The sequence below is a fragment of the Anomaloglossus baeobatrachus genome, chromosome 5 (assembly GCF_048569485.1).
Source record: "Anomaloglossus baeobatrachus isolate aAnoBae1 chromosome 5, aAnoBae1.hap1, whole genome shotgun sequence".
Classification (NCBI taxonomy): domain Eukaryota; kingdom Metazoa; phylum Chordata; class Amphibia; order Anura; family Aromobatidae; genus Anomaloglossus; species Anomaloglossus baeobatrachus.
Window position 1 is genome coordinate 64377047 of NC_134357.1, and position 26708 is coordinate 64403754.

At 49.5% G+C, this 26708-nt stretch overlaps 1 protein-coding gene across 3 annotated transcripts in view; it reads left to right on the top strand.

Annotated features, from left to right (window-relative positions):
• BTAF1 (B-TFIID TATA-box binding protein associated factor 1) overlaps positions 1 to 26708 on the top strand; it is a 187882-nt gene that overhangs the window by 127568 nt on the left and 33606 nt on the right. For all 3 annotated transcript variants that reach the window (XM_075348556.1, XM_075348555.1, XM_075348557.1), the window contains exons 22-26: positions 1633 to 1783; positions 11235 to 11344; positions 12101 to 12302; positions 12788 to 12936; positions 18782 to 18934. In XM_075348556.1, coding sequence (XP_075204671.1) covers positions 1633 to 1783; positions 11235 to 11344; positions 12101 to 12302; positions 12788 to 12936; positions 18782 to 18934 — 765 coding nt within the window. The remainder of the gene's footprint in view (positions 1 to 1632; positions 1784 to 11234; positions 11345 to 12100; positions 12303 to 12787; positions 12937 to 18781; positions 18935 to 26708) is intronic.

A 26708-nucleotide genomic window follows, 5' to 3' on the forward strand; every position in this document is an offset into this window, starting at 1 on the left:
TCACAGAGCTCTGGCGGCGGACGCATTAGTTCAGGATTGGTCGCAGTTTCGACTGCCTTATGTATTTCCTCCTCCTGGCAATGCTGCCCAGAGTGTTACGCAAGATCAGGTCCGTCTGCCGCCGCGCCATCCTCGTCGCTCCGGACTGGCCGAGCAGGTCGTGGTACCCGGATCTGTGGCACCTCACGGTGGGTCAACCGTGGGCACTCCCAGACCGACCAGACTTACTGTCTCAGGGGCCATTTTTCCATCTGAATTCTGCGGCCCTCAACCTGACTGTGCGGCCATTGAGTCCTGGCTCTTAGCGTCCTCAGGGTTATCTCTATCACACCTTTCGCAGAAGGTGGCTTTCCTTGTGGCAGTCACATCACTTCGGAGAGTGTCTGAGCTAGCAGCACTGTCATGCAAAGCACCCTTCCTGGTGTTTCACCAGGATAAGGTGGTTCTGCGTCCGGTCCCGGAATTTCTACCTAAGGTGGTATCCCCTTTTCATCTCAATCAGGATATCTCCTTACCTTCTTTTGGCCCTCATCCAGTTCACCAATGTGAAAAGGATTTGCACTTGTTAGATCTCGTGAGAGCACTCCGGCTCTACATTTCGCGCACTGTGCCCCTGCGCCGTTCTGATGCGCTCTTTGTCCTTGTCGCTGGCCAGCGTAAGGGGTCGCAGGCTTTCAAGTCAACCTTGGCTCGGTGGATCAAGGAACTGATTCTTGAAGCCTACCGTTCTTCTGGGCTTCCGATTCCTTCAGGGCTGAAAGCCCATTCTACCAGAGCCGTGGGTGCATCCTGGGCATTGCGGCACCAGGCTTCGGCTCAGCAGGTGTGTCAGGCGGCTACCTGGTCGAGTCTGCACACTTTCACGAAACACTATCAGGTGCATACCTATGCTTCGGCAGATGCCAGCCTAGGTAGGCGAGAGTCCTTCAGGCGGCGGTTGCCCACCTGTAAGAGGGAGCCGTTGTCGGCTCTTTTTTTTTTTTATTGGGGTATTCTTTTACCCACCCAGGGACTGCTTTTGGACGTCCCAATTGTCTGGGTCTCCCAATGGAGCGACAAAGAAGGTAATTTTGTTTACTTACCGTAAATTCCTTTTCTTCTAGCTCCTATTGGGAGACCCAGCACCCGCCCCTGTTCCCTTCGGGCTGTTGTTCTTTGTGTACACATGTTGTTCATGTTGAATTGTTCTTTTGGTTCATGGTTTTCAGTTCTCCGAACATCCTTCGGATTGAATTTACCTTAGACCAATTTATAAGTTTCCTCCTTCCTGCTTTTGCACCAAAACTGAGGAGCCCGTGATGCACGGGGGGGTGTATAGGCAGAGGGGAGGGGTTACACTTTTTAAAGTGTAATACTTTGTGTGGCCTCCGGAGGCAGAAGCTATACACCCAATTGGCTGGGTCTCCCAATAGGAGCTAGAAGAAAAGGAATTTACGGTAAGTAAATCCCTTCTTTTTCCAGTGCGCACAGGGCCTTATACTCGAGTCAGTCTTCCCAGTTTAAGATTACAAACCTCAGCTTATACTTGGGTCGAGTTATACTTGAGTATTTATGGTATATGTTTTGGAGCATTGACATGCAGATGAGGTTTATTTTAATTTTTTTTACTTTCTCCCCCCCCCCCCCCCCCAGAATCATAAACAGCACTTAATCCAGAGAAGAGGTGCAGAATATACTCTTGCTACCATTGCAAAACACTTTGCAAGTAATTTGGCCACGGGCTTGCCACATCTTTGGGAGGCAACGGTTGGACCTTTAAGGACCATTAATGTTGATAGTTTTGGTAAGTATTCATTTTATATAATCTTAGTGAATTGTGAGTGGTTATCTTGGCAAGGAATCTGTTGGGGTTTTTTTTTGCTTTTTTGCAATACATGGTTATACTTGCCATAGTGATCTCTTGCCATTTTGTTTGACACTTCCTGATCTCCCGCTATGTCTATATGCCTGGTATTGTTACTTAACCCCTTAACGACTGCGGGCCGTAAAATTCCGTCCTAGCGGTCATAATGTTACTGCCCGCGGTCTGCTGGCAGTAACATTATGCAGCATGCCGCGATTGGCACACTTTTCAGCTGATTTTCACAGCTGAGATGTGTGCCTGCTAGGCACGAGCAAAATCGTTATCTGCTCGTGCCATTTAACCCCTTAAATGGCGCTGTCAATATGTGACAGCGCCATTATAAGCGCGATCGCGGTAAACTTTTACTTACCGCCAGATACCGGAAGTCACGTGACGCGATCACGTGACTTCCGTTAGTTGTTATGGTAGCACAGTCATGTGATGACTCCTGTACTACACATGAATTGCTTTCACTTTCGCTGTGCCAGCGGCACAGCAAAAGAGAAAGAGAGCGTATCTGCTGTTTACAGCTGTGTAGCTGTGATCAGCAGATAGTGCAGAGCGATCGGAATGCTGATCGCAATAGCCCCCTAGGGGGACTAGTAAAATAAAAAAAAAGTTTTAAATTAAAAAAACCTAAAAGTTCAAATCACCCCCCCCATTCGCCCCATTGAAAATTAAAGGGTTAAGAAAATAAAAAATATACGCACGTTTGGTATCGCCGCGTTCTGAAACGTCCGATTTTATCAAAATATAAAATCAATTAATCTGATCAGTATATGGCGTAGCGGTAAAAAAATTCCCAAACGCCACAAATTTTGCGCAAAATGCTATGAGGCGATCAAAACGTAGCATCTGCGCAAAAAATGGTACCGTTAAAAACAGCTCGAGACGCAAAAATAAGCAGTCACTGAGCCATAGATCTCGAAAATGAGACCGCTACGGGTCACGGAATATGGCGTAAAACGTGCGCCAACTTTTTCAGACAAACTTCCGATTTTTTTTTTTTTTTTATTTTTTTTTTTCCCCCTTATATAAAAGTAAACCTATACATGTTTGGTGTCTACGAACTCTCACTGACCTGGGGCATCACACCCACACATCAGTTTTACCATATAGTGAACACAGTGAATAAAATATCTCAAACAATAGTGCTATCGCACTTTTTTTGCAATTTTTCTGAATTTGGAATTTTTTTGCCGTTTTTCAGTACACTATAAGGTAAAACGTACGGTTTCATTTAAAAGTACAGCTCGTTCCGCAAAAAATGAGCCCTCACATGGCCATATTGACTAAAAAATAAAAAAGTTACGTCTCTCAGAAAAAGAATGGCGAAAAAAAAACCTGGAAAGCGAAAAATCGGCAGGTCGTGAAGGGGTTAATTGGCTGCACCAGTCATTTGTCCATGTTTAACCCCTTAACGACCCATGACGTACTGAGTACATCATGGATCGTGTGCCGTTAATCCCCGCCCCCTGCTGTGGGCAGGCGGCGGCGATCCGCGCACATAGCAGCTGTTTTCAACAGCTGACATGTGTGCTTGCTAGCTGCGGGTGGAATCGCTTCCACCCGCGGCCATTAACCTCTTACATTTCGCTGCCAAAATCTGGCAGCGATATGTATATGGGCGCCGCCATGACAGTTACTTACCCCGCCCCCACCGGAAGTCACGTGACATGATCACGTGACTTTCGGTGGTTGCCATCGTAGCACCGGGTCTTGTGATGACGCCTGCAGCTACGAAGTTTCACTTTCGTTTTCACCTGGCTCGGAGCAGGGTGAAAAGTAGTGACTGTATCTGCTGTTTTACAGCTGTATAGCTGTGATCAGCAGATAAGAGCGATCGGATTGCTGATCGCTATAGCCCCCTAGGGGGACTAGTAAAATAAAAAAAAGTGTTAAAAAATAAAATAAAAAAACCTAAGTTCAAATCACCCCCCATTGAAAATTAAAGGGTTAAAAAAAAATAAAAAATATATACATTTTGGTTTCGCCGCGTTCAGAAATGCCCGATCTATCAAAATATAAAATCAATTAATCTGGTCAGTAAATGGCGTAGCGGTAAAAAAAATTCCAAACGCCAAAATTGCGTTTTCTTCGGCGCTCCATTGGGAGACCCAGACGATTGGGGTGTATAGCTACTGCCTCCGGAGGCCACACAAAGTATTACACTAAAAAGTAAGGCCCCTCCCCTTCTGCATATACACCCCCCGTGGATCACGGGCTGCTTCAGTTTTATGCTTTGTGCGAAGGAGGTCAGACATCCACGCATAGCTCCACTGTTTTTAGTCAGCAGCAGCTGCTGACTATGTCGGATGGAAGAAAAGAGGGCCCATACTAGGGCCCCCAGCATGCTCCCTTCTCACCCCACTTTTGTCGGGTGTTTGTTAAGGTTGAGGTACCCATTGCGGGTACGGAGGCTGGAGCCCACATGCTGTTTTCCTTCCCCATCCCCCCTCGGGGCTCTGGGTGAAGTGGGATCTTACCGGTCTCCAGGCACTGAGACCGGGCTCCATCCACAGACCCGGAGAACCTGCTGGATATGGAGCTGGGTATCGTCAGGGACAAGGCCCTGCTACATTAAGGTACTCTGTGTCCCCGTACACATGGCGCACACACACACCAGCATTGCTGGGAGTGCTAGTGCGCCGGGGACAACAGCGCGGAGCGCTTGTGCTATTATTCACTGCAGCTTAGCTGAGTGAATTTGTGTTAGAAACTGCCGCGCCGGCCGTTGCGGGGTGTTTTACACTGTGGCGCGGCTGGGACTTGTGGTGCGCCGGGGACTTCCGCGCTGGCCGTGCACAAGGACGGCCGCGCTTATTACTCGAGTCCCCGGCTTTGCGGCCTAGTTTTCGCTTCGTTCCCGCCCCCAGCCCTGCCAGTCAGGGGAGGGGCGGGACGCTGTACAGACAGAAAACACAAAAAAAAAAAAAAAAAACACAAAAAAACTGAGCTGTAACAAAAGTTCAATAAACATGCAACATTACAAGCATGTGAATTGCAGCCTCAAGACTAGAAAAAAACCAAGGAGAAAAATTGTAGGAAAAATACCCTGACTATAAATAAATAAATTTTTTTGTGTTTTTTGTCTGTTATCTTGCGTTAATGCAAGTTGGGGGTGCAGCCCTCCTGATACTGAGGCTGAACAATTACCTGCGTCTCACTTTTTGCTGTGTATTTAATCTGGGACCCAGCTGACCACTTTACCATTCATATTGAAGTTTTGGACATGACACAAGTCAGGTACAGAATATGTTTTTAACTTTAGTAGGTTAGGGACTGTCTCAGATGGGTACACCGTGACGAGGTGAGACAGCTTCTTACCTTTTTGCAAAAATGTATATACTAAGTACCCTGTTATTAAGCACTTGCAATTTATTTATTTATAGTCAGGGTATTTTTCCTACAATTTTTCTCCTTGGTTTTTTTCGCTGTACAGACAGTCAGCGCCGAGAGCTGGAGTCTGCTTTGCATTCTCCAGCCCCCTTCACTGGACTCAGTGGGACGCCAGTTTCCCGCTCTTGTCTGGGGCACGCCCACGGCCCTCTTCACAAGACGCCGGCAGCCATTCCTGCACGCAGTCTGGGCTGGAGAAGGGAGACAAGCTCTGGGCAACCAGTCACAGGATCGGGCGACCACACACCCGCCTTTGTGCGGGCGGTAAGCAGCACCTGAAGTGCTGACCCCACTAATGCCATTTGTACTTTATGCCTAGATGGCTAGACTACAGCAGCAAAAAGCAAGGGTGCTAAGGCACAGGCTTTCTAGGCTGCTTGTATTGCATGTGCTGAAGTGTTCATTTGTACTTTATGCTGGTATGCTATACACTGCACTGTACGGTCGCTATTCTTGGCTATATACTCCTAGATGGCTGGACAACAGCAGCAAAAAAGCAAGGGTTCTGAGGCACAGGCTTTCTAGGCTGCTTGTATTGCATGTGCTGAAGTGTTCATTTGTACTTTCTGCTTGTATGCTATACATTGCACTGTACGGTCGCTATTCTTGGCTATATGCTTCTAGATGGCTAGACAACAGCAGCAAAAAAGAAAGGGTGCCAAGGCACAGGCTTTCTATGCTGCTTGTACTGCACGTGATACTGTTCCACACGGCAGGTTCCACTGTCCCCATTGTGTGCAATGCTCCCCTGTAGCACTTGGTCAGCCGGGGTCTCTGCTAGAGGTGGCTAAAGGAACCACCTGTGATCCCTGTCCAGGGACAGGGACGGAGTTGCAGTTTCGGCTGATAGGTCTGTGACTGTGACTAACATCTTAGAGACTATGCAGTCCAGACGGACCATGGGCAATGTTGATACGCCCTCATTTGGAACAAATCAGCGTCCGGGGGGGTCCCATGCATTCCAGGGCGCAGACTCTGACACGGACGACAGTCCCAGACAGTCTAAGCGAGCTCGCTGGGAGCGGCACTCGGCTTCATCACTGGTTAGGGTCCCAGCGGGACTCTCTGTATGATGAGGCAGACGTAGCTGATCAGGACTCTGATCCTGAGACCGCTCTCAATCCGGATACTCCGGATGGTGACGCCATAGTGAATGATCTTCTAGCGTCCATCAAGGGAATGTTGGATATTTCTCCCTCAGCTCCTCCGGTGGAGGAGTCAGCTTCACAGCAGGAGAAATCCCTTTTCAGTATCTCAAGCGTATATTGAGTACTTTTCCGGCCACTCTGACTTCAGAGAAGCAATCCGGAAACACCACACTTATCCAGATAAGCGTTCTCCAATCGTATTAAGGATACACGTTATCCCTTTCCCCCTGACGTGGTCAAGCGCTGGACCCAGTGTCCAAAGGTGGATTCCCCTATCTCCAGGCTTGCGGCTAGATCCATAGTTGCAGTGGAAGATGGGACTTCACTTAAAGATGCCATTGACAGACAGATGGTCCTCTGGTTGAATTCTGTCTATGAAGCTATCGGCGTGTCGGTTGCTCCGGCATTCGCAGCCGTATGGGCATTCCAAGCTTTTTCAGCTGGTCTTGCGCACGTGGACACTGTCACATGTACATCTGTGCCGCAGATGGCGTCCTTAACCTCGCAATGTCTGCATTGCGACTTGCGCTATTAATGCTGTCCTGCACTCTACGAGCCGTACGTCAGTGGCGTCCGCCAACTCCGTGGTTTTACGCAGAGCCTTGTGGTTGAGGGAATGGAAAGCAGATTCTGCTTCCAAAAAAGTGCTTAACCAGTTTGCCGTTATCTGGTGACAGACTGTTTGGTGAGTGATTGGATGAAATCATTAACAGTCCAAGGGTAAGGACTCTTCCTTACACCAGCCCAGATCAAACAACCCAACAGAGGAAGGGACAGTCGAGGTTTCGGTCCTTCCCAGGCTCGGGCAGGTCCCAATTGTCCTCGTCCAAAAGAACTCAAAAAGCTCAGAGAGGCGCAGATTCCTGGCAGGCTCAATCACGCCCAAGGAAGGCAGCCGGAGGAACCGCTACCAAGGCGGTTTCCTCATGACGTTCAGCTCTCTCTCTCCGCATCCGCGGTCGGTGGCAGACTCTCCCGCTTTGGCGACATTTAGCTGCCACAGGTCAAAGACCGGTGGGTGAGAGACATTTTGTCTCACGTGTACAGGATAGAGTTCTATTCTCGTCCTCCGACTAGATTTTCAGAACTTCCTCACCTCCCGACCGAGCCGATGCTCTTCTGCAGGCAGAAGGAGTGGTAATCCCTGTTCCTCCTCAGGAACAAGATACGGTTTTTACTCCAATCTGGTTGTGGTACCAAAAAACGACGGCTCTTCCGTTCCGTTTTGGACCTAAACCTGCTCAACAAGCACGTGAAAACCAGGCGGTTCCGGATGGAATCCCTCCGCTCCGTCATTGCCCCCATATCTCAAGGAGATTTCCTAGCGTCAATAGACATCAGGATGCTTATCTCCACGTGCCGATTGCTCCAGAGCACCGGCGTTGGCTACGATTCGTTATTGAAGACGAGCATCTTCAGTTCGTAGCCCTGCCCTTCGGTCTGGCGACAGCCCCACGGCTTTTCACAAGTTCATGGCAGCAGTGGGAGTAGTCCTGCACTCTCAGGGTCACTCTGTGATCCCTTACTTGGACGATCTACTTGTCAAGGCACCCTCTCAAGAGGCATGCCAACACAGCCTGAACGTGGCGCTGGAGACTCTCCGGAGTTTCGGGTGGATCATCAACTTTTCAAAGTTAAATCTGACACCGACCCAATCGCTGACATATCTTGGCATGGAGCTTCACACTCTCTCAGCGATAGTGCAGCTCCCGCTGGACATACAGCGTTCACTACAGACGGGGGTGCAGTCTCTCCTTCAAGGCCAGTCACACCCCTTAAGACGCCTCATGCAGAGGCAGTCCTTTTCGCGCAGTTTCATCTGCGTCCACTTCTATAGGACATTCTTCGCCAATGGGATGGGAAGTCAACGTCCCTAGACAGGAACGTACCCCTTTCTCAGACGGGCAAGGACTCTCTTCAGAGGAGTCCACCCTTCAGATCAATGTTCTGGAAATCTGGGCAGGGTATCTTGCCCTGCAAGCCTTCCAGCAGAGGCTGGAAGGCAAACAGATCCGAATTCAGTCGGACAACTTCGCAGCGGTGGCATACATCAACCACCAAGGCGGAACACGCAGTCGGCAAGCCTCCCAGGAAGTCCGGCGGATTCTGATGTGGGTGGAAGACAGAGCATACACCATATCCGCAGTTCACATCCCGGGCGTAGAAAACTGGGAAGCAGACTTCCTCAGTCGCCAGGGCATGGACGCAGGGGAATGGTCTCTGCACCCGGACGGGTCTCAAGAAATCTGTAGCCGCTGGGGGAGGCCGGACGTCGACCTAATGGCGTCTCGGCACAACAACAAGGGCCCGATTTTCATGGCACGGTCTCACGATCAAAGAGCTCTGGCGGCAGGCGCCTTAGTTCAGGATTGGTCGCAGTTCCAGCTACCCTATGTGTTTCCCCCTCTGACTCTGTTGCCCAGAGGGCTACGCAAGATCAGCTCCGATTGCCGCCGCGCCATCCTCGTCGCCCCAGACTGGCCGAGGAGGTCGTGGTACCTGCATCTGTGGCATCTCACGGTCGGCCAACCGTGGGCACTACCAGACCGGCCAGACTTACTGTCCCAAGGGCCGTTTTTTCCATCTGAATTCTACAGCCCTGAACCTGACTGGTGGCCATTGAGTCCTGGATCCTGGCTTCTTCAGGATTATCTCAAGACGTCATTGTCACCATGAGACGGGCTAGGAAGCCGACGTCTGCCGAGATCCACCACAAGACGTGGAAGATATTCTTATCTTAGTGCTCTGCTCAGGGAGTGTCTCCCTGGACATTTGCATTGCCTACTTTTCCTTCCTTCCTGCAATCTGGTTTGGGAAAAGGTTTGTCGCTCGGCTCCCTTAACGGACGAGTCCCAGCGCTGTCTGTATTCTTTCAGAAGCGCATAGGGCGACTTCCTCAGGTACGCACGTTCCTGCAGGGGGTTTGTCACATTGTCCCTCCGTACAAGAGGCCGTTAGACCCATGGGATCTGAACAGGGTACTAATTGCTCTCCAGGAGCCGCCCTTTGAGCCTCTGAGGGATGTTTCACTTTCTCGACTTTCACAGAAAGTGGCCTTTTTGGTAGCGGTCACGTCTCTTCAGAGAGTGTCCGAGCTCGCAGCAAAGCTCCCTTCTTGGTGTTTCACCAAGACAAGGTAGTGCTGCGCCTGATTCCGGGGTTTCTCCCTAAGGTGGTATCCCCCTTTTCATCTCAGTCAGGATATTTCCTTACCTTCCTTTTGTCCTCATCCAGTTCATAGATATGAATTGGATTTGTATTTGTTGGATCTGATGAGAGCGCTCAGAATCTACATTTCCCGCACGGCGCCCCTGCGCCGCTCGGATGCACCCTTTGTACTTGTCGCTGGTCAGCGCAAAGGGTCGCAGGCTTCCAAATCCACCCTGGCTCGATGGATCAAGGAACCAATTCTTGAAGCCTACCGTTCTGCTGGGCTTCCGGTTCCATCAGGGCTGAAGGCCCATTCTACCAGAGCCGTGGGTGCGTCCTGGACATTACGGCACCAGGCTACGGCTCAGCAGGTGTGCCAGGCGGCTACCTGGGCGAGTCTGCACACCTTCACCAAGCGTTATCAGGTGCATGCCTACGCTTAGGCGGATGCCAGCCTAAGTAGAAGAGTCCTGCAGGCGGCGGTTGCCTCCATGTAGGGAAGGGCTGTTTTTACAGTCCAAACTTGAGGTATTAATTTACCCACCCAGGGACTGCTTTTGGACGTCCCAATCGTCTGGGTCTCCCAATGGAGCGCCGAAGAAGGGAATTTTGTTACTTACCGTAAATTCCTTTTCTTCTAGCTCCAATTGGGAGACCCAGCACCCGCCCCTGTTCCTTCGGGATTTTTTGGTTGTTCGGGTACACATGTTGTTCATGTTGAATGGTTTCAGTTCTCCGATGTTCCTTCGGATTGAATTGTTTAACCAGTTATTGGCTTTCCTCCTTCTTGCTTTTGCACTAAAACTGAAGCAGCCCGTGATCCACGGGGGGTGTATATGCAGAAGGGGAGGGGCCTTACACTTTTTAGTGTAATACTTTGTGTGGCCTCCGGAGGCAGTAGCTATACACCCCAATCGTCTGGGTCTCCCAATTGGAGCTAGAAGAAAAGGAATTTACGGTAAGTAACAAAATTCCCTTTTGGTCGCTGCAAATTTTGCGCAAAATGCAATAACAGGCTATCAAAACTTAGCATCTGCGCAAAAATGGTACCGTTAAAAACGTCAAGTCGAGACGCAAAAAATAAGCAGTCACTGTCTCAGATCCCGAAAAATGAAAACGCTACGGGTTTTGGAATATGGCGCAAAATGTGCGCCACTTTTTTTGGACAAGCTTGTGAATTTTTTTTTTTTTAACCCCTTAGATACAAGTAAACCTATACATGTTTGGTGTCTACAAACTCGCACCGACCTCAGGCATCACATAGATACATCAGTTTTACCATATAGTGAACACAGTGAATAAAATATCCCAAAAACTATTGTACGATCACACTTTTTTTTTTTTGCAATTTTTCCGCACTTAAAATTTTTTGGCTTTTTTTCCAGTACACTATATGGTAAAACTTATGGTTTCATTTAAAAGTACAACTCGTCCCACAAAAAACAAGCCCTTATATGGCAAGATAGATGGAAAAATAAAGGTACGGCTCTCGGAAGGAGCAAAAAACAAAACCGCAGAAACGGAAAGTGCCCGGGGGCTGAAGGGGTTAAACATTTTACCTATAGTCCAAAAAAAAAACCCAACTCCTTTTTAAGAAAGGATCTGAAAAGTGTGTTTTGGTTTTTCTCATAATAAATGCTTTTGCCAATTTCATAAAATTGGTAAGGTAAAACAAAACTTTTTTCATATTGTAGATGGCAATCTTCTCTTGGAAAAAGGAGATGAGCACGCCCAGGAACTAGTCAGCAGCCTTCAAGTGTTTGAGGTGACAGCCTCTTCCATGGATTCCAGTCTTCAACCCTTAGTAAGTAACCACTCTTGAGAATTAAGTACAGTGGAACCTCAGTTAACGAGTAACCCAGTTAGCGAGTATTCTGCTTAACGAGCAAAGCTTGCTGTAAATTTGTAACTCCCATTACGAGCAAGCTTTGCCATACGAGCAAAATACTCACCGCACACACTTCCGGTTCTGTACATCCACCGTGCTCTGACCCGCTCTTACAGTGTTCCGTTCCATTGCCGGCCTCACGATTCTTGTAGTTCACTGCTACAGAATGTGTATCTGTAACAATCACGACGATGGTTGAACTTGCGCTGTCAGCCGCTAGTCAAAGGCAGCGCACTGACCATTCAGTGGTGTGGTGTGGTGTGGTTTGGTTGTCAGGATGGGACATTTAACAAGTTGTGGAAGGAATTTTCTGCATTGCAATGATTTCCTATGGGAAATCTAGCTTTGCTAGACGAGTAACTTGGTTAACAAGCACAGTCCCAGAACGGATTGTTCTCGTAAAATCAAGGTTCCACTGTATTTGAGTAAGTGAATTCCCCCCCCCTTCTTTTTTTTTTTTTTTTTTTTTTTGCATCAGCATTTGAATAATAGACACATTTTCTATCATTAGATGTATTGAACAAATACATGTGAAATCTAATTGCCGTACTCTTTGCTGGATCAGGCATCTGTAATGCGTGGCATAGATATGTAAAACTTGCTCTTGCCTTTTTTGAGTAATATGTATGTATATATATGTATATATTTATATTATATTTTTTCCCCTTCCAGCTGCTTCAACATCTTCCTCATTTCTTCACGAGTCTTCAGCATCCCTACACATCAGTGAGGCATATGGCTTCTCGTTGTGTAGGAGTTATGAGCCAGATCGCTACCATGGAAACCATGAATGGATTTTTGGAGAAAGTTTTGCCGTGGCTGAACGCTATCGATGATAACACGAAGCAGGAGGGAGCCATTGAAGCTCTGGCTTGTATCCTTCCTTTCTAATCTGTGTTGAAATAATGAAGAAAAGTGTATGATGTGCTAATGTAGCACAGAAAGCCAAATTCTGTACGAGGCTCGGTATGTAATTTTCCCAGCAAAACTGCAAACACCGAACTGACGGACCCATAAATCAATGGCGACTGTCTATCGTGTGTTTTCAGTTGTGCAACTGATGCCGCGCTGCATTGAGTTCTATGGAAGCTTCTATTGGAAGAGTCAGCCGGTCCCATGAAGTTTCTTGGGTACTACCTGATGTCAGCCTTCACTATGGGTTGAATGAATGACCATATCTACATGTATAATTGGGATTTTTAATTTGGAGCCAAAGACTGTAACCACCCCACTCTGAAATCTGGCATTTGTGCAGCCAACCTGGAATCTGGTTTATTTCCATTAATTAATTATTTTTGCATGTATAGCTTACATGTTGGTAAGACCATTTGGTTACTCCTTAACATTAAAACATTAAAGGTGTGATGGAGCAGCTGGATGTTGGCATTGTCCCATACATAGTCCTTCTGGTGGTGCCAGTGCTGGGAAGAATGAGTGACCAGACGGACAGTGTGCGCTTCATGGCCACACAGTGCTTTGCAACACTTATCAGGCTTATGCCTTTAGAGGTAAGTGGAAGTGCCATACACGTGCTGTAGCATCATTATAGTGATATTTTCCCACAGTCCTGCTCTCAGTCTCATCAATGGAAAAATATTGAACAAGTTTGAGATGCACTTTGTCTTCAAAAAGAGGATTTTTTGTACCCCCCTAATCCTTTCTTATAACCTTCAGTGGACAACACAGGAAACCATGGGGGTATTGCTGCTGCCACTAACAATTTTACTCTGTCCCTGCTCCTCCCCTGCAGACACTGGACTAAACCAGTTAGTTTTTGTATATTCTACGGTTTTCTCACGAAGACCGGTAAGGTTGAACAGCGCAAGAAGTCATAGGTGAAAAATGTAAAACTTCCTAAAGAGCCATAAGGGTGAGTGCTGTCAACCAATGAAGGCTAAGAAAGGGATTTTAGTGAGTACCAAAAATCCTCTGGCAATGTCCAACTTGTATAAAAGATTGTTCAATCGAATGAGGCCGGTGGAAAGTTACCTTGAGGACAAAGAATACTATTAGACTAAGACCACCTTATCCTGGAGAGACAAGGAATGGAGAATGGTAGGAGAGCTGCCACCTAGAGATTGGTCTAATGGAAGTAAGTGCTATCAGGAAGCCAGGTGCTTCTTGAATAAATGTTTGGGGGGTTGGTTTTGTTTGGTATTGAGAAGGTGAAATGCAAGAGATTACTGTGAGCTGTATTTCTTGTAATGTACAAAGACTTCTGTAAGCACTTAAGCTGCACACCTTTTTCTTGTAGATATGATTATATTGAGGTGGTTTGAAAAGATCCAGCTTTTGGGGTGGTTTGTTTTTTTTGTTTTTTTCTTTGTCGCTCCATTGGGAGACCCAGACAATTGGGTGTATAGCTACTGCCTCCGGAGGCCACACAAAGTATTACACTTTAAAAAGTGTAACCCCTCCCCTCTGCCTATACACCCTCCCGTGCATCACGGGCCCATCAGTTTTTATGCTTTGTGTTGAAGGAGGCACACATTCACGCAAGCTCCACATTTTAGTCAGCAGCAGCTGCTGATTTTATCGGATGGAAGAAAAGAGGGCCCCCACAGGGCCCCCGGCATGCTCCCTTCTCACCCCACTATTGTCGGCGGTGCTGTTAAGGTTGAGGTACCCATTGCGGGTACAAAGGCTGGAGCCACATGCCGTTTTCCTTCCCCATCCCTTAGAGGCTCTGGGAGAAGTGGGATCCTAACCGGTCACCATGCACTGGGACCGGGCTCCCTCCGCAGCCCCTGGGGGAATCTGACGGACAGGAGACCGGGTATCATCAGGGACAGGCCCTGCTTCTAAGAGGTACTCTGTGTCCCCTTGGGGACGGCGCATGGAGCGCCTGTGTAACAGACGCTGCAGCGGCTGCCGTGTATTTGTGACGCCGGGACTACCGCGCCGACCGCGCCTGTTTGCCGGCCGCGTTATTAACTTTAGTCCCCATGGACTAAACTTTAATATTATATAGTATACATTTTCTCTGTTCGGCCGCATTATTTGCTTTTGGCTATATACCCTCACTGATTACTCTAAGAGGAGACAACAGCATGTCGTCCGCAAAGAGCGGCTATGTTACCTCCAGGTTCCACCTACCCTCATTGTGTGCAATGCTCGGCCCCTGTGGCACTCACTCAGCCGGAGCCTCAGGCACTGGTGGGACCCTCGGCTCAGGTAGAACCGCCGGCTTCCACTGTCCAGGTGGCAGGGACAGAGTTTGCAGTTTTGGCTGAGAAACTCTGAGTCACTCTCACAATCCATGGCTCAGTCTATGGACAGATGGTCTGCTAAGATACTAGAAGCCTTGCAGTCCAGACCAGTAACACAGGCCCAGGGCACTGTGAGTTCATCGCCCCCAGGCCCCCCTCGGTCGGCGCAGCAAAGTGCTCCTGGGGTGACACCTAGGTCCCACGGCGAGGACTCCGACACGGACCGCAGTCCAAGAGCGGCTAAGCGGGCTCACTGGGAACCTTCCCCGACTTAATCACGCTGCTCAGGGTCTCAGCATGAGGACTCTCTGGAGGATGAAGCGGAGGTCGCAGCTCAGGGCTCTGACCCTGACGTTGCTCTCAATCTCGATACACCTGAAGGGGACGCCATAGTAAATGACCTTATAGCGTCCATCAACCAGGTGCTAGATCTTTCTCACCCAACTCCACCTATAGAGAAGTCGGCTTCGCAGCAGGAGAAACACCAGTTTAGGTTTCCCAAACGTACACGGAGTGCGTTTTTCGATCACTCTAACTTCAGAGATGCTGTCCAGAAGCACAGAGCATTTCCGGACAAGCGCTTTACTAAGCGCCTTAATGACACACGTTACCCCTTCCCCCCTGACGTAGTTAAGGGTTGGGCTCAGTGTCCCAAGGTGGATCCTCCAGTCTCTAGACTGGCGGCTAGATCCGTAGTAGCAGTGGCAGATGGTTCATCGCTCAAGGATGCCACTGACAGGAAAATAGAGCTCCTGATGAAATCCATCTATGAAGCCATAGGCGCGTCTTTTGCTCCGGCCTTTGAAGCCGTGTGGGCACTCCAAGCTATCTCAGCTTGTCTGTCTGAGATTAATGCGGTCACACGTACCTCTGCTCCGCAAGTTGTGTCTTTGACTTCTCAGGCGTCGGCCTTCTCGTCCTACGCCATGAACGCCGTCCTGGACTCTGCGAGCCGTACAGCGGTAGCGTCCGCCAATTCGGTGGCAGTCCGCAGGGCCCTGTGGCTACACGAATGGAAGGCAGACTCTGCTTCCAAGAAGTTCTTAACCGGTTTGCCATTTTCTGGCGACTGTTTGTTTGGCGAGCAATTAGATGAAATTATTAAACAATCCAAGGGAAAGGACTCGTCCTTACCCCAGTCCAAACCAAACAGACCTCAGCAACGAAAAATACAATCGAGGTTTCGGTCCTTTCGGCCCTCAGCCAAGTCCCGTTCCTCCACGTCCAACAGGTCAGAGAAGGGCCAGAAGAGCTCTTCTGCATGGCGGTCTAAGTCACGTCCTACAAAGACCGCCGGAGGAACCGCCTCCAAGGCGGTCTCCTCATGACTTTCGGCATCACCAAACCGCATCCTCGGTCGGTGGCAGGCTCTCCCGCTTTTGCGACGCCTGAGGGCCACATGTCCAAGACCGATGGGTGAGAGACATGCTGTCTCACGGTTACAGGATAGAGCTCAGTCCTCGTCCTCCGACTCGTTTCTTCAGAACATCTCTGCCCCCCGAGCGAGCCGATGCACTTTTTCAGGCGGTGAACACTCTGAAGGCAGAAGGAGTTGTGATCCCCGTTCCCCTTCAAGAACGTGGTCGCGGTTTTTACTCCAACTTGTTTGGGGTGCCAAAAAAGGAGGGATCATTCCGTCCCGTTCTGGACCTCAAACTGCTCAACAGACACGTCAGAACCAGACGGTTCCGGATGGAATCTCTCCGCTCTGTCATCGTCTCGATGTCCCAAGGAGACTTCATAGCATCAATCGACATCAGGGATGCTTATCTCCATGTGCCGATTGCACCAGAGCATCAACGCTTCATGCGTTTTGCCATCTGGGACGAACACCTTCAGTTCGTGGCACTGCCTTTCGGCCTGGCGACAGCTCCACGGGTCGTCACCAAGGTCACGGCATCAGTGGTGGCGGTCCTACACTCTCAGGGCCACTCGGTGATCTCTTACTTAGACGGTCTCCTAGTCAAGGCACCCTCCCGGGTGGCATGTCAACACAGCCTGACCATTGCTCTGGAGACTCTCCAGAGGTTCGGGTGGATCATCAATTTCCCAAAGTCAAAATTGACACCGACCCAATCACTGACTTACCTCGGGATGCAGTTTCATACTCTCTCAGCGATAGTGAAGCTTCCGCTGGACAAACAGCGTTCACTGCAGACAGGGGTGCACTCTCTCTCATTCGGGCCCAGTCACACCCCTTGAGGCGTCTCATGCACTTCCTAGGGAAGATGGTGGCAGTTCCCTTGGCGCAGTTTCATCTGCGTCCACTTCAATGGGACATTCTCCGCAAATGGGACAGGAGGTCGACGTCCCTAGACAGGAACGTCTCTTTCACTGGCAGCCAAAACCTCTCTTCAGTGGTGGCTTCTTCCCACTTCTTTGTCGAAGGGAAAATCCGTCCTGTTACCATCCTGGGCGGTGGTCACGACGGACGCGAGTCTGTCAGGGTGGGGAGCGGTCTTCCTCCACCACAGGTCTCAGAGAACCTGGACTCCGACAGAGTCCTCCCTTCAGATCAAGGTTCTGGAGATGAGGGCAGTGTACCTAGCCCTAAAGGCGTTCCAGAAGTGGCTGGAGGGCAGGCAGATCCGAATACAGTCGGACAACGCCACGGCGGTCGCGTACATCAACCACCAGCACAGAGCGCTGGCGGCGGACGCATTAGTTCAGGACTGGTCGCAGTTTCGACTGCCTTATGTATTCCTCCTCTGGCACTGCGGCCCAGAGTGTCACGCAAGATCAGGTCCGTCTGCCGCCGCGCCATCCTCGTCGCTCCGGACTGGCCGAGCAGGTCGTGGTACCCGGATCTGTGGCACCTCACGGTGGGTCAACCGTGGGCACTCCCAGACCGACCAGACTTACTGTCTCAGGGGCCATTTTTCCATCTGAATTCTGCGGCCCTCAACCTGACTGTGCGGCCATTGAGTCCTGGCTCTTAGCGTCCTCAGGGTTATCTCTATCACACCTTTCGCAGAAGGTGGCTTTCCTTGTGGCAGTCACATCACTTCGGAGAGTGTCTGAGCTAGCAGCACTGTCATGCAAAGCACCCTTCCTGGTGTTTCACCAGGATAAGGTGGTTCTGCGTCCGGTCCCGGAATTTCTACCTAAGGTGGTATCCCCTTTTCATCTCAATCAGGATATCTCCTTACCTTCTTTTGGCCCTCATCCAGTTCACCAATGTGAAAAGGATTTGCACTTGTTAGATCTCGTGAGAGCACTCCGGCTCTACATTTCGCGCACGGTGCCCCTGCGCCGTTCTGATGCGCTCTTTGTCCTTGTCGCTGGCCAGCGTAAGGGGTCGCAGGCTTTCAAGTCAACCTTGGCTCGGTGGATCAAGGAACTGATTCTTGAAGCCTACCGTTCTTCTGGGCTTCCGATCCCTTAGGGCTGAGAGCCCATTCTACCAGAGCCGTAGGTGCATCCTGGGCATTACGGCACCAGGCTACGGCTCAGCAGGTGTCAGGCGGCTACCTGGTCGAGTCTGCACATTTTCACGAAACACTATCAGGTGCATGCCTATGCTGCGGCAGATGCCAGCCTAGGTAGGCGAGTCCTTCAGGCGGCGGTTGCTGACCTGTAAGAGGGGGCCGTTTTTCGGCTCTTTTTATCGAGGTATTCTTTACCCACCCAGGGATTGCTTTTGGACATCCCAATTGTCTGGGTCTCCCAATGGAGCGACAAAGAAGGGAATTTTGTTTACTTACCGTAAATTCCTTTTCTTCTAGCTCCTATTGGGAGACCCAGCACCCGCCCCTGTTCCCTTCGGGCTGTTGTTCTTTTGTGTACACATGTTGTTCATGTTGAATTGTTCTTGTGGTTCATGGTTTCAGTTCTCCGAACATCCTTCGGATTGAATTTACCTTAGACCAATTTATAAGTTTCCTCCTTCCTGCTTTGGCACCAAAACTGATGGGCCCGTGATGCACGGGAGGGTGTATAGGCAGAGGGGAGGGGTTACACTTTTTAAAGTGTAATACTTTGTGTGGCCTCCGGAGGCAGTAGCTATACACCCAATTGTCTGGGTCTCCCAATAGGACCTAGAAGAAAAGGAATTTACGGTAAGTAAACAAAATTCCCTTTTTCTTGTCCTCCCCAAACCCACCCAATTACTCTTTTGGCTCAATATTTTACTTTTCATTTCTAGGCTGGAATCCCGGATCCTCCCAATATGTCAGAAGAGTTAATAAAACTAAAAGCCAGGGAGCGCAGTTTCTTGGAACAACTGCTGGATGGAAAGAAATTGGAAAATTATACCATTCCTGTTCCAATAAAAGCGGAGCTGAGGAAATATCAACAGGTAATACGCCAAATGTTTTTCTTTTTGCCTGAGGTCTGCCGTCTCGAGTATAGAACTCCACGGCCCCCCTGAAGAAGACATCGAAACGTGCATGTCGGGGTATGTTTCTCTGACGCCTCATTTAGGGACACAGGACCATGGGTGTTATGCTGCCTATCCATAGGAGGACACTAAGTAGATGCAAAAAGCATTAGCTCTTCCTCTGCAGTATACACCCCCTGGCCGGGCCAGACAACCTCAGTTTTAGCTTAGTGTCTGTAGGAGGCACATCCTTTCAAGGTTTTGTTATTTTTTGAGGGCGACTGTTTCCTTTTGGGACCGATCTCCCAATACCATCAACGGGCGGGAACGCGGAGTGTTGCCTCCACGTACTCCCTCCTGTGACGCTGGATCCTGGGCTGCCTTTTACTGGACGGGTCCCACAGACACCGATTTTTCCAGAGCCCAGGGCAGAGGCACAATTCCTCAGCCCCTCTTTGCAGGCTCTGAGTTGATACATTGCACCTGTGTGGCCGGACACAGCAGGCTGACTCTGCTATTTCCACTGCCTGGACTGAGGCAGTGTTAAAGTGAGATCCTCCTGACTGGTTTCCCAGACAAAGGGAAAAATACAGTGCAGGGAAGGCTCCCAGGACTGCTGAATTTACAGTCTTTATTCCCACCATAGCTGTGTGCTGGAGGAGGGGAAAGTCCCTTGCTGATTGCAGGGAATCCTGCAGAGATAATCTACTGGTAGCTGTGTGCTGACTGGAGGGGGAGAAAAACTGTCAGAGGCTCCCTTCCCTCCGTTTTTTTTTTTACTGCCGACAGCAGGGGGGGCACACTGACTTCTTCTTGGCGCTCTTTTAATGCTAAGCCCCGCCCCCCGCAGGCCGCGATAAGTCCCGTTCCCCCCAGGAAAACGTGTGAAGATCTCCACAGAGACTCCTTCCTGAGAACGCAGGGCCGTTGGCTGATTCTGGTGAGGTACACTGAAGCAAATACAATCCTTGCTTCCCACTGCTTCACTTGTAGCTCTGCATATCATTGCTCCCCCCTCCTGGCATACTCCTATTAGGAACATGCAGAACTCGAAGGGTACTAAGAGTGCTAAGGCTCACATAGTCTATTATTCAGCCTGCACTGCCTGCCACGCTGAGCTACCACGTAAACACACCTCTTCTCTCTGTGAGTCCTGTGCCCCTATAGCCCCCCAAGACCCCCCCCCCCACCACCACCACCGCCGCAACAGTCAGCCCAGAGCCTAGGGCTCCCAGCCCACTGGAATGGGCAGTTTCTGTCCCAATCCATGGAAAAACTGTCACGGAACCTGGTGCTGGCTATGCAATGTCGTCCTCCACACCCTTCTGGGCCTCTGGATGGAACGCAGCCTGAGGATACCCCAATGGAGGATTCTTCTGAGGTAATCCGGGCCCATTCTTCACGGCCGGGTGTCTCCAGCACTCTATCATGGCCCCCATGGCTCTCCCTCGGGAGCACACAGGGCAGGCTCTCCCACACGCTCCACGGCTTCTGAAGAGCTGGAGGAAGGAGAATGCTGTTTGTACCAGGATGATACCTTGGTTTCACTCTCCCCAGATGATCAAACTGCAATAGACTCCCTTATAGCAGCAATCAACCAAACGCTGCATGTGGAGGATCCCCCATCCACTACCACTGACCATGTGGTCTCCTTTAAGAGGGCAAGGAAACTCCAAAAAATTTTTGCTGATCACCCAAAGTTTCAGGATATCCTCACAAAGCAAAGGGAGAAGCCTGACAGGCGCTTCGGTAACCGAAAACTCATGGAGTCCCGGTACCCTTTTGTCTCACCTGCCCCTAAGGGCTGGGCCGATCCGCGCTCGGTCGACCCCCCCCCCCCCCTCGCCTGCTCTGCTTTTGAGGCTGCGGGTTCCTCCCTCTCTCCCTCCTTTGCCGCTGTGTGGGTCGCAAAGGCAATCTCGGTCTGGGCAGAATCCCTTAACACTTTGCTTGAGGAATCCCGGTTCACTCATACCTTCAGAGGTAACAGCTCAAATTTCCGCTGCGGCGGAGTACCTCATGCAGGCCTCCATGGACGCTGCTACCTGCTCAGCGTTTGCCGCCTAAAATACCATAGCCATTCGTAGAGCTCTCTGGCTCCGACAATGGCGAGCGGGCTCTGCCTCCAAGAAGTCTCTCACGGGCCTTCCCTTTTTTCCAGACCGCTTTGTTTGGCGAACGGCTGGACAAGCTAATTTCTGACGCCACAGGAGGAAAGAGTACCTCCCCCAGCTGAAGTCCAGGACGACCTTCACCAGACGTCCACAGTCCTCGTTCCGCTCCTTTCAGAACTCATTTGGGTGGTCGACATCTCGTGTTGCCCCGTCACCAGCCGCGGACTACGCAGGGACCGACCTCAGCTCTCCCCGAAACCCACTTCGTCATGGCAGCCTAGACCGAAACAGTCCAGGACTAGGGAGACTCGTCCACGTTTTCCCCCCTCATGACTCCTTCGACGCCCCGGAAGACACTCATTGTAGGAGGTTGACTGGGGCTCTTTCAACATATCTGGGCTGCCGCCACAGACAACAAATGGGTGCGAGACCTTGTTTCTTCCGGTTACCACATAGAATTTCGGATCCGACCCCCGAGCCTGTTCTCTCAAAACCCCCCAAAGGCTCGAAAACGACGCAAAGCTTTTTTTTTCTCAGCAATCCACTCGCTCCAAACAGCTGAAGTGATAATACCTGTCCCGGACGACGAGAAGTTCAGAGGTTTTTATTCCACCCTCTTTGTGGTCCCCAAAAAGGATGGGTCAGTTCGACCCATCCTGGACCTCAAACACCTGAACAAACATGTGCACGTACGGAGATTCAGAATGGAGTCCCTAAGGTCCATTATTGCATCCATGGTCGAAGGGGAATTCCTCGCCTCCATAGACCTAAAGGACGCGTACCTGCACATACCCATCGCCAGATCACCAAAAGTTCCTCTGCTTCGCAGTTCAGGACTCCCCTTTTCAATTCGTAGCTCTACCCTTCGCCTTGCCACTGCACCAAGGGTCTTCACCAAGGGGGCGTGGCCTGGACGGCAATGTGAAGAGACGTGTTTGTGGAGCTCTCCTGCAAACTCCCTTGATAGATCCCTGAATACCGCTGTTATCACTACCTCAGCCGGCTGTCAGGAAGATAAGGTGGTGAGGACTTGTCTGGGGTGAGTCTGGTGGATGCAGAGTGCCATGGTCCGTCACAGGCAAAAAGATAATGGAGGCGGGAAAGTCCCCAGCTCTCAAGATGGTGCCATGATAAGGCAGGAAGCTGAGAAAGTTAATGCAGCCTGTCAGGAGAGGATGCAGGTCGCGGCAAGGCTGGAGAAATTTGCCCAGACTTCAGAGAAATCACTTCAGCATACAGATAACAGAGGTGAGATAGAGGAGGGAGAAGACAATGCCAGCTCTGATGAGATGGGGGATGGTGAAAAGCAGCAAGATAAGACAGAAGTGGAGAAAGCACATAGTGCACAGGAGGCTCCAGAAAACCCCACTTTAAAGGACCTTTTTGCAGTGGTGTCTTTTTGTAAAACAGCTCTGACTACCCTGACTAAGCAAGTTAAGGGATTACAGGCAGAGGTTGCTGACATCAAGAAAGACCTCAAGAAAGCCGATCTGAGAACAACGGCTGTAGAGGAGAGAGTGGGGATAACAGAGGATCATATTACAAAACTACAAAACTCTGAAAAAAACATTTGCACAGCAGATAGCTGAAATCATGGCAAAAAATGATTTAGAGAACCGCTCTAGAAGAAATAACATCCGAATTGTCGGCATCCCTGAGAAAGCGGAAGGAAGAAACCCCACTGAATATGTAGAAGACTGGCTCAGGGGGAAAATGGGTGCTAATGTCTTATCCAAGCTCTATGCCGTGGAACGTGCACACAGAGTCCCGATGCAGCCACAACCAGCAGGCAGGGGCCCTCGCACTATGCTAGCCAAGCTCCTCAACTACAGGGACAGGGACACTATACTGCGAAAGGCAAGAGACATGGAGGATCTTATGATTGACGGCCAGAGAATTTCCATATACCCGGACTACTCCATTTCTGTTCAAAAGCTACGTATGACTTTTACAGGAGTAAAGAGGCGCCTGCGAGAGATGGGGGTGCAATACTCAATGATGTTCCCGGCAAAGCTAAGAGTGACGGCGTTGGAGCGGGTGCACTTTTTTACAACTCCAGAGGAAGCCATGCAGTGGTTGGACGCAAACGAAAAGCGGATCCGTTTGAAGGAATGAGCTGACTGTCTGAATCTGCAGTGTGTTGGAGAAGGCCGGCTGAGGCTCTACGACATCCTTAGGAGCTTACAGGGGACCCTTCTTGTTTTTTCTTTTTTTATCTCCTTCCCTTTGGGATTGAGGTAGTATGCAGGGGGAATGCGAAGGGTTTGATGTGAACTTCGCAGGACATGGGGACTGCCTAATTAGGCGCGGTGGTGGTATTTACAATTTGATATTCCAGTTTAATTACTGTTCGCCATTTTACTGTTATATTGGTTGAGTGGAATATGATTATACATAGAAAGGGGGGGAGTGGAGAATTGTTGGAAAAGGGACGAGTTTTAAAATGTGTCTAAGAGGGGAAGGCGAGGGAGGTAGGGGGGAATTTAGTAGGGATTATGGACCAGGTTTGGAAAACCCGATGCTTCACAGGAGTACTCGAAAACACGAAGTGGTGGGGAGTAGGAGGGGAGGGGAGCAGGGGGGGAGGGGGGAAAGGGGTAGGGTAGAGGCAGCATGGGGAGATACTACAAGGTTTGATGGTTTTACTGGGTGGGATAATGGGGGATAGAATTAAGGTGTTGAGTTGGAATATTAGAGGGTTATCAGATAGGTCTAGGAGAGCGGCATTAATTAAATATGTTCAAGACCAGAACCCGTCAGTAATATGTCTACTAGAAACGCATCTAACAAAGGAGACAACACATGTTTTAAATAGGAGATGGGTGCAGAAGGCCTATCACTCCACCTTTTCCAACTATGCAAGGGGTGTATCACTGCTGATCCATAACTCTGTGCAATATGAAGAGAGAAGTGTATGTGGATAAAGAGGGACAGTGTGTGTAAAATATTTGGCAGACTCATGTGTATAGCTGCAATATATATACCACCTCCATATAAGTGCACCAAACTAAGGGAGATAAGGGAGTTCTCTGAGAAGGGGGGAGTAATCCCTTTTTTACTGGTGGGGGACTTCAATAATGTGATAGATCTGTACTGGGATAGGAGTAGTAGACCTCCAGGTATCCAGGATAGTTGTATGACTTCGTTTGGCACTCTTATTGGGGAACTTGGAATGGTGGATGCCTGGCGAGTGAGGAATGGGAGGGTATCCTGCTTCTCTTGTTATTCGGCTTCACATAACACTCTGTCCCGCATTGACATGGCTCTAGCTAGTGATCTGATGGATGCAATGATAAGCGACGTGCAATATCTGACAAGAGTGATTTCAGACCATAGCCCAATTCTAGTGTCCATACGACGGGGGACCCTGACAGGGGGAAGGAGGGGAGAGTGGAAGCTTCATCCAGCATGGATCCGTCATATTAATATGGGGAATATAGAACGGGATCTTGGGGATTTCTTTATCCACAACGAGGGTAGCACTGGTCCGCTGGTGGTATGGGATGCGATGAAGGCATACCTCAGGGGGCTCCTGTTCAGGGATATCTGTAAACGTAAAACACAGACGAGGCAGGATGAGAAAGATAGCCTGGAGGCCTTAGATAAGGCAGAGCTGGAAGCAATCCGGAGTACTACTACGGACGCGAAGCAAAATCTTAGGCAGGCGCATGAACAGGTTAATAAGATGCTTTTGGAGAAGGCGGTAAGGAAGCAGGCATTCCAAAAATTGCATTTTTATGAGGAGGGAGAAAAAGTTGGTCATCTATTATCGGTCATAGCTGCAGCTCAAAGGAGTAGTTCATTTTTGCATGGTATGGACACGGTGGAGGGGACACAGGTCACTGAGGTTGAGGAGATCCTTGGGGTCTTTAAAGATTTCTATCGCACGCTATATTCTTCTAGCGGAGAGATGAGGGTGGAAGAGGTGGACTCATTTCTTGAGCGAGGTGAGCTTCCGGTGTTGTCTGTGCTGGATAGAGATAAACTGGAGTCACCTATTACTATTGATGAACTGGAGGACGCTCTGCATGGCATGAGCAATGACAAGGCACCGGGAGCAGACGGGCTACCAGTTGAAATTTATAAACAGTTAGAAGAAATCCTATTACCCAAACTATTGAAAGTCTTTGAGGTGGCGGAGGGGGAGGGTGTATTGCCTGAATCTATGAGAAGCAATAATAGTAGTAATTCCTAAGGAGGATAAAAATCCGAGGCTTCCAGACTCATATAGACCCATCTCGTTATTAACAGCGGACGTGAAGCTTCTGGCTAAGGTGTTGTCAAACCGGCTGACTGGAGTTATATCTAACCTAATCCATATGGACCAATCAGGGTTCATGGCCAATAGGTCGACAGCTGCTAATATCAGGAGATTGTACCTTAATCTACAGTTGCCGCCTGACAACCCTGGCCGGAGGGTGATCGCTTCGCTAGATGCCCAGAAAGCGTTCGATAGTGTTGAGTGGGGGTATTTGTGGAAAGTGTTGCAGCATATGGGTTTTGGCCCACGGTTTGTAAAGTGGGTGCAGCTGTTGTATAATAGGCCTACTGCTAAAGTTAGAGTTAACGGTATGACCTCCTCAGCGTTTGAGTTGCACCGGGGAACGAGGCAGGGCTGCCCACTATCGCCGCTCCTATTTGCTATTGCAATAGAGCCTCTGGCGGCGGCCATTAGGAAAACAATGGAGATCCATGGATTTAAGTATGGGCATTTAGAGGAGAAAATAGCTCTTTATGCTGACGATTTATTACTTTTCTTGGGGGATCCATCAGCCTCATTGGATCATGCCATGCAGATAATAGAGAAATTTGGAGAAGTTTCGGGACTGACCATTAATTGGTCTAAATCGAGCCTCTTTAAAGTGGATGGGGAAGTAGTCTGGACAAATGAGGATACTGGGGCTAACAAATTGAAGAATGTGGACGAATTTAAATATCTAGGTATCCAGATATCTCTGCCAGTAGAAAAATACATACAGGTGAACTTATGGCCTCTCCTTAAAAAATTGAGAGCCAAGGTGGATGCCTGGAACAAGCTACATTTGTCAGTTGTTGGAAGGGTTAATTTTCTAAAGATGGTAGTAATGCCTAAACTCCTATACATACTGCACAATGCCCCTGTTTGTATTTCAAGGAAAAGATTTAAAGGGATAAACTCGCTGTTTAGGGACCTGGTGTGGGGTAAAAAGCAGCCTAGGGTGCGATTAGAGACTTTACAAAGGCCGAAGGATGAGGGGGGTCTAGCAATCCCAAATCCGGAATTGTATTATATAGCGGCGCAATGTCAACACCTCAGGGGTTGGTCTGATCGAGAGAAAGATGGGGGCATTAAAGAAGTACTGGAATACATAGTGGGTAGAAGTCCATTGGTAATGGGACTAGAGGATGGTGCGGTGGGGCTCCTGGGTAGAACATCTCCTACAATGGCACTTATAAATAAGACCTGGGATAGGCTGAAAAGGGTGAGAGGGGTGACCCGGTTAACTAAGTTTACACCTATCTGGGATAACAGTAATCTCCCGGAGATTCAGAAAATGGGGAATATTGAGGAGTGGAGACGCAAGGGTGTAGTATACATGCATCAGATATTGGACGGAGGAATTGTGAAGTCGTTCCCGCAGTTAGAGTGAGTTTCAGTT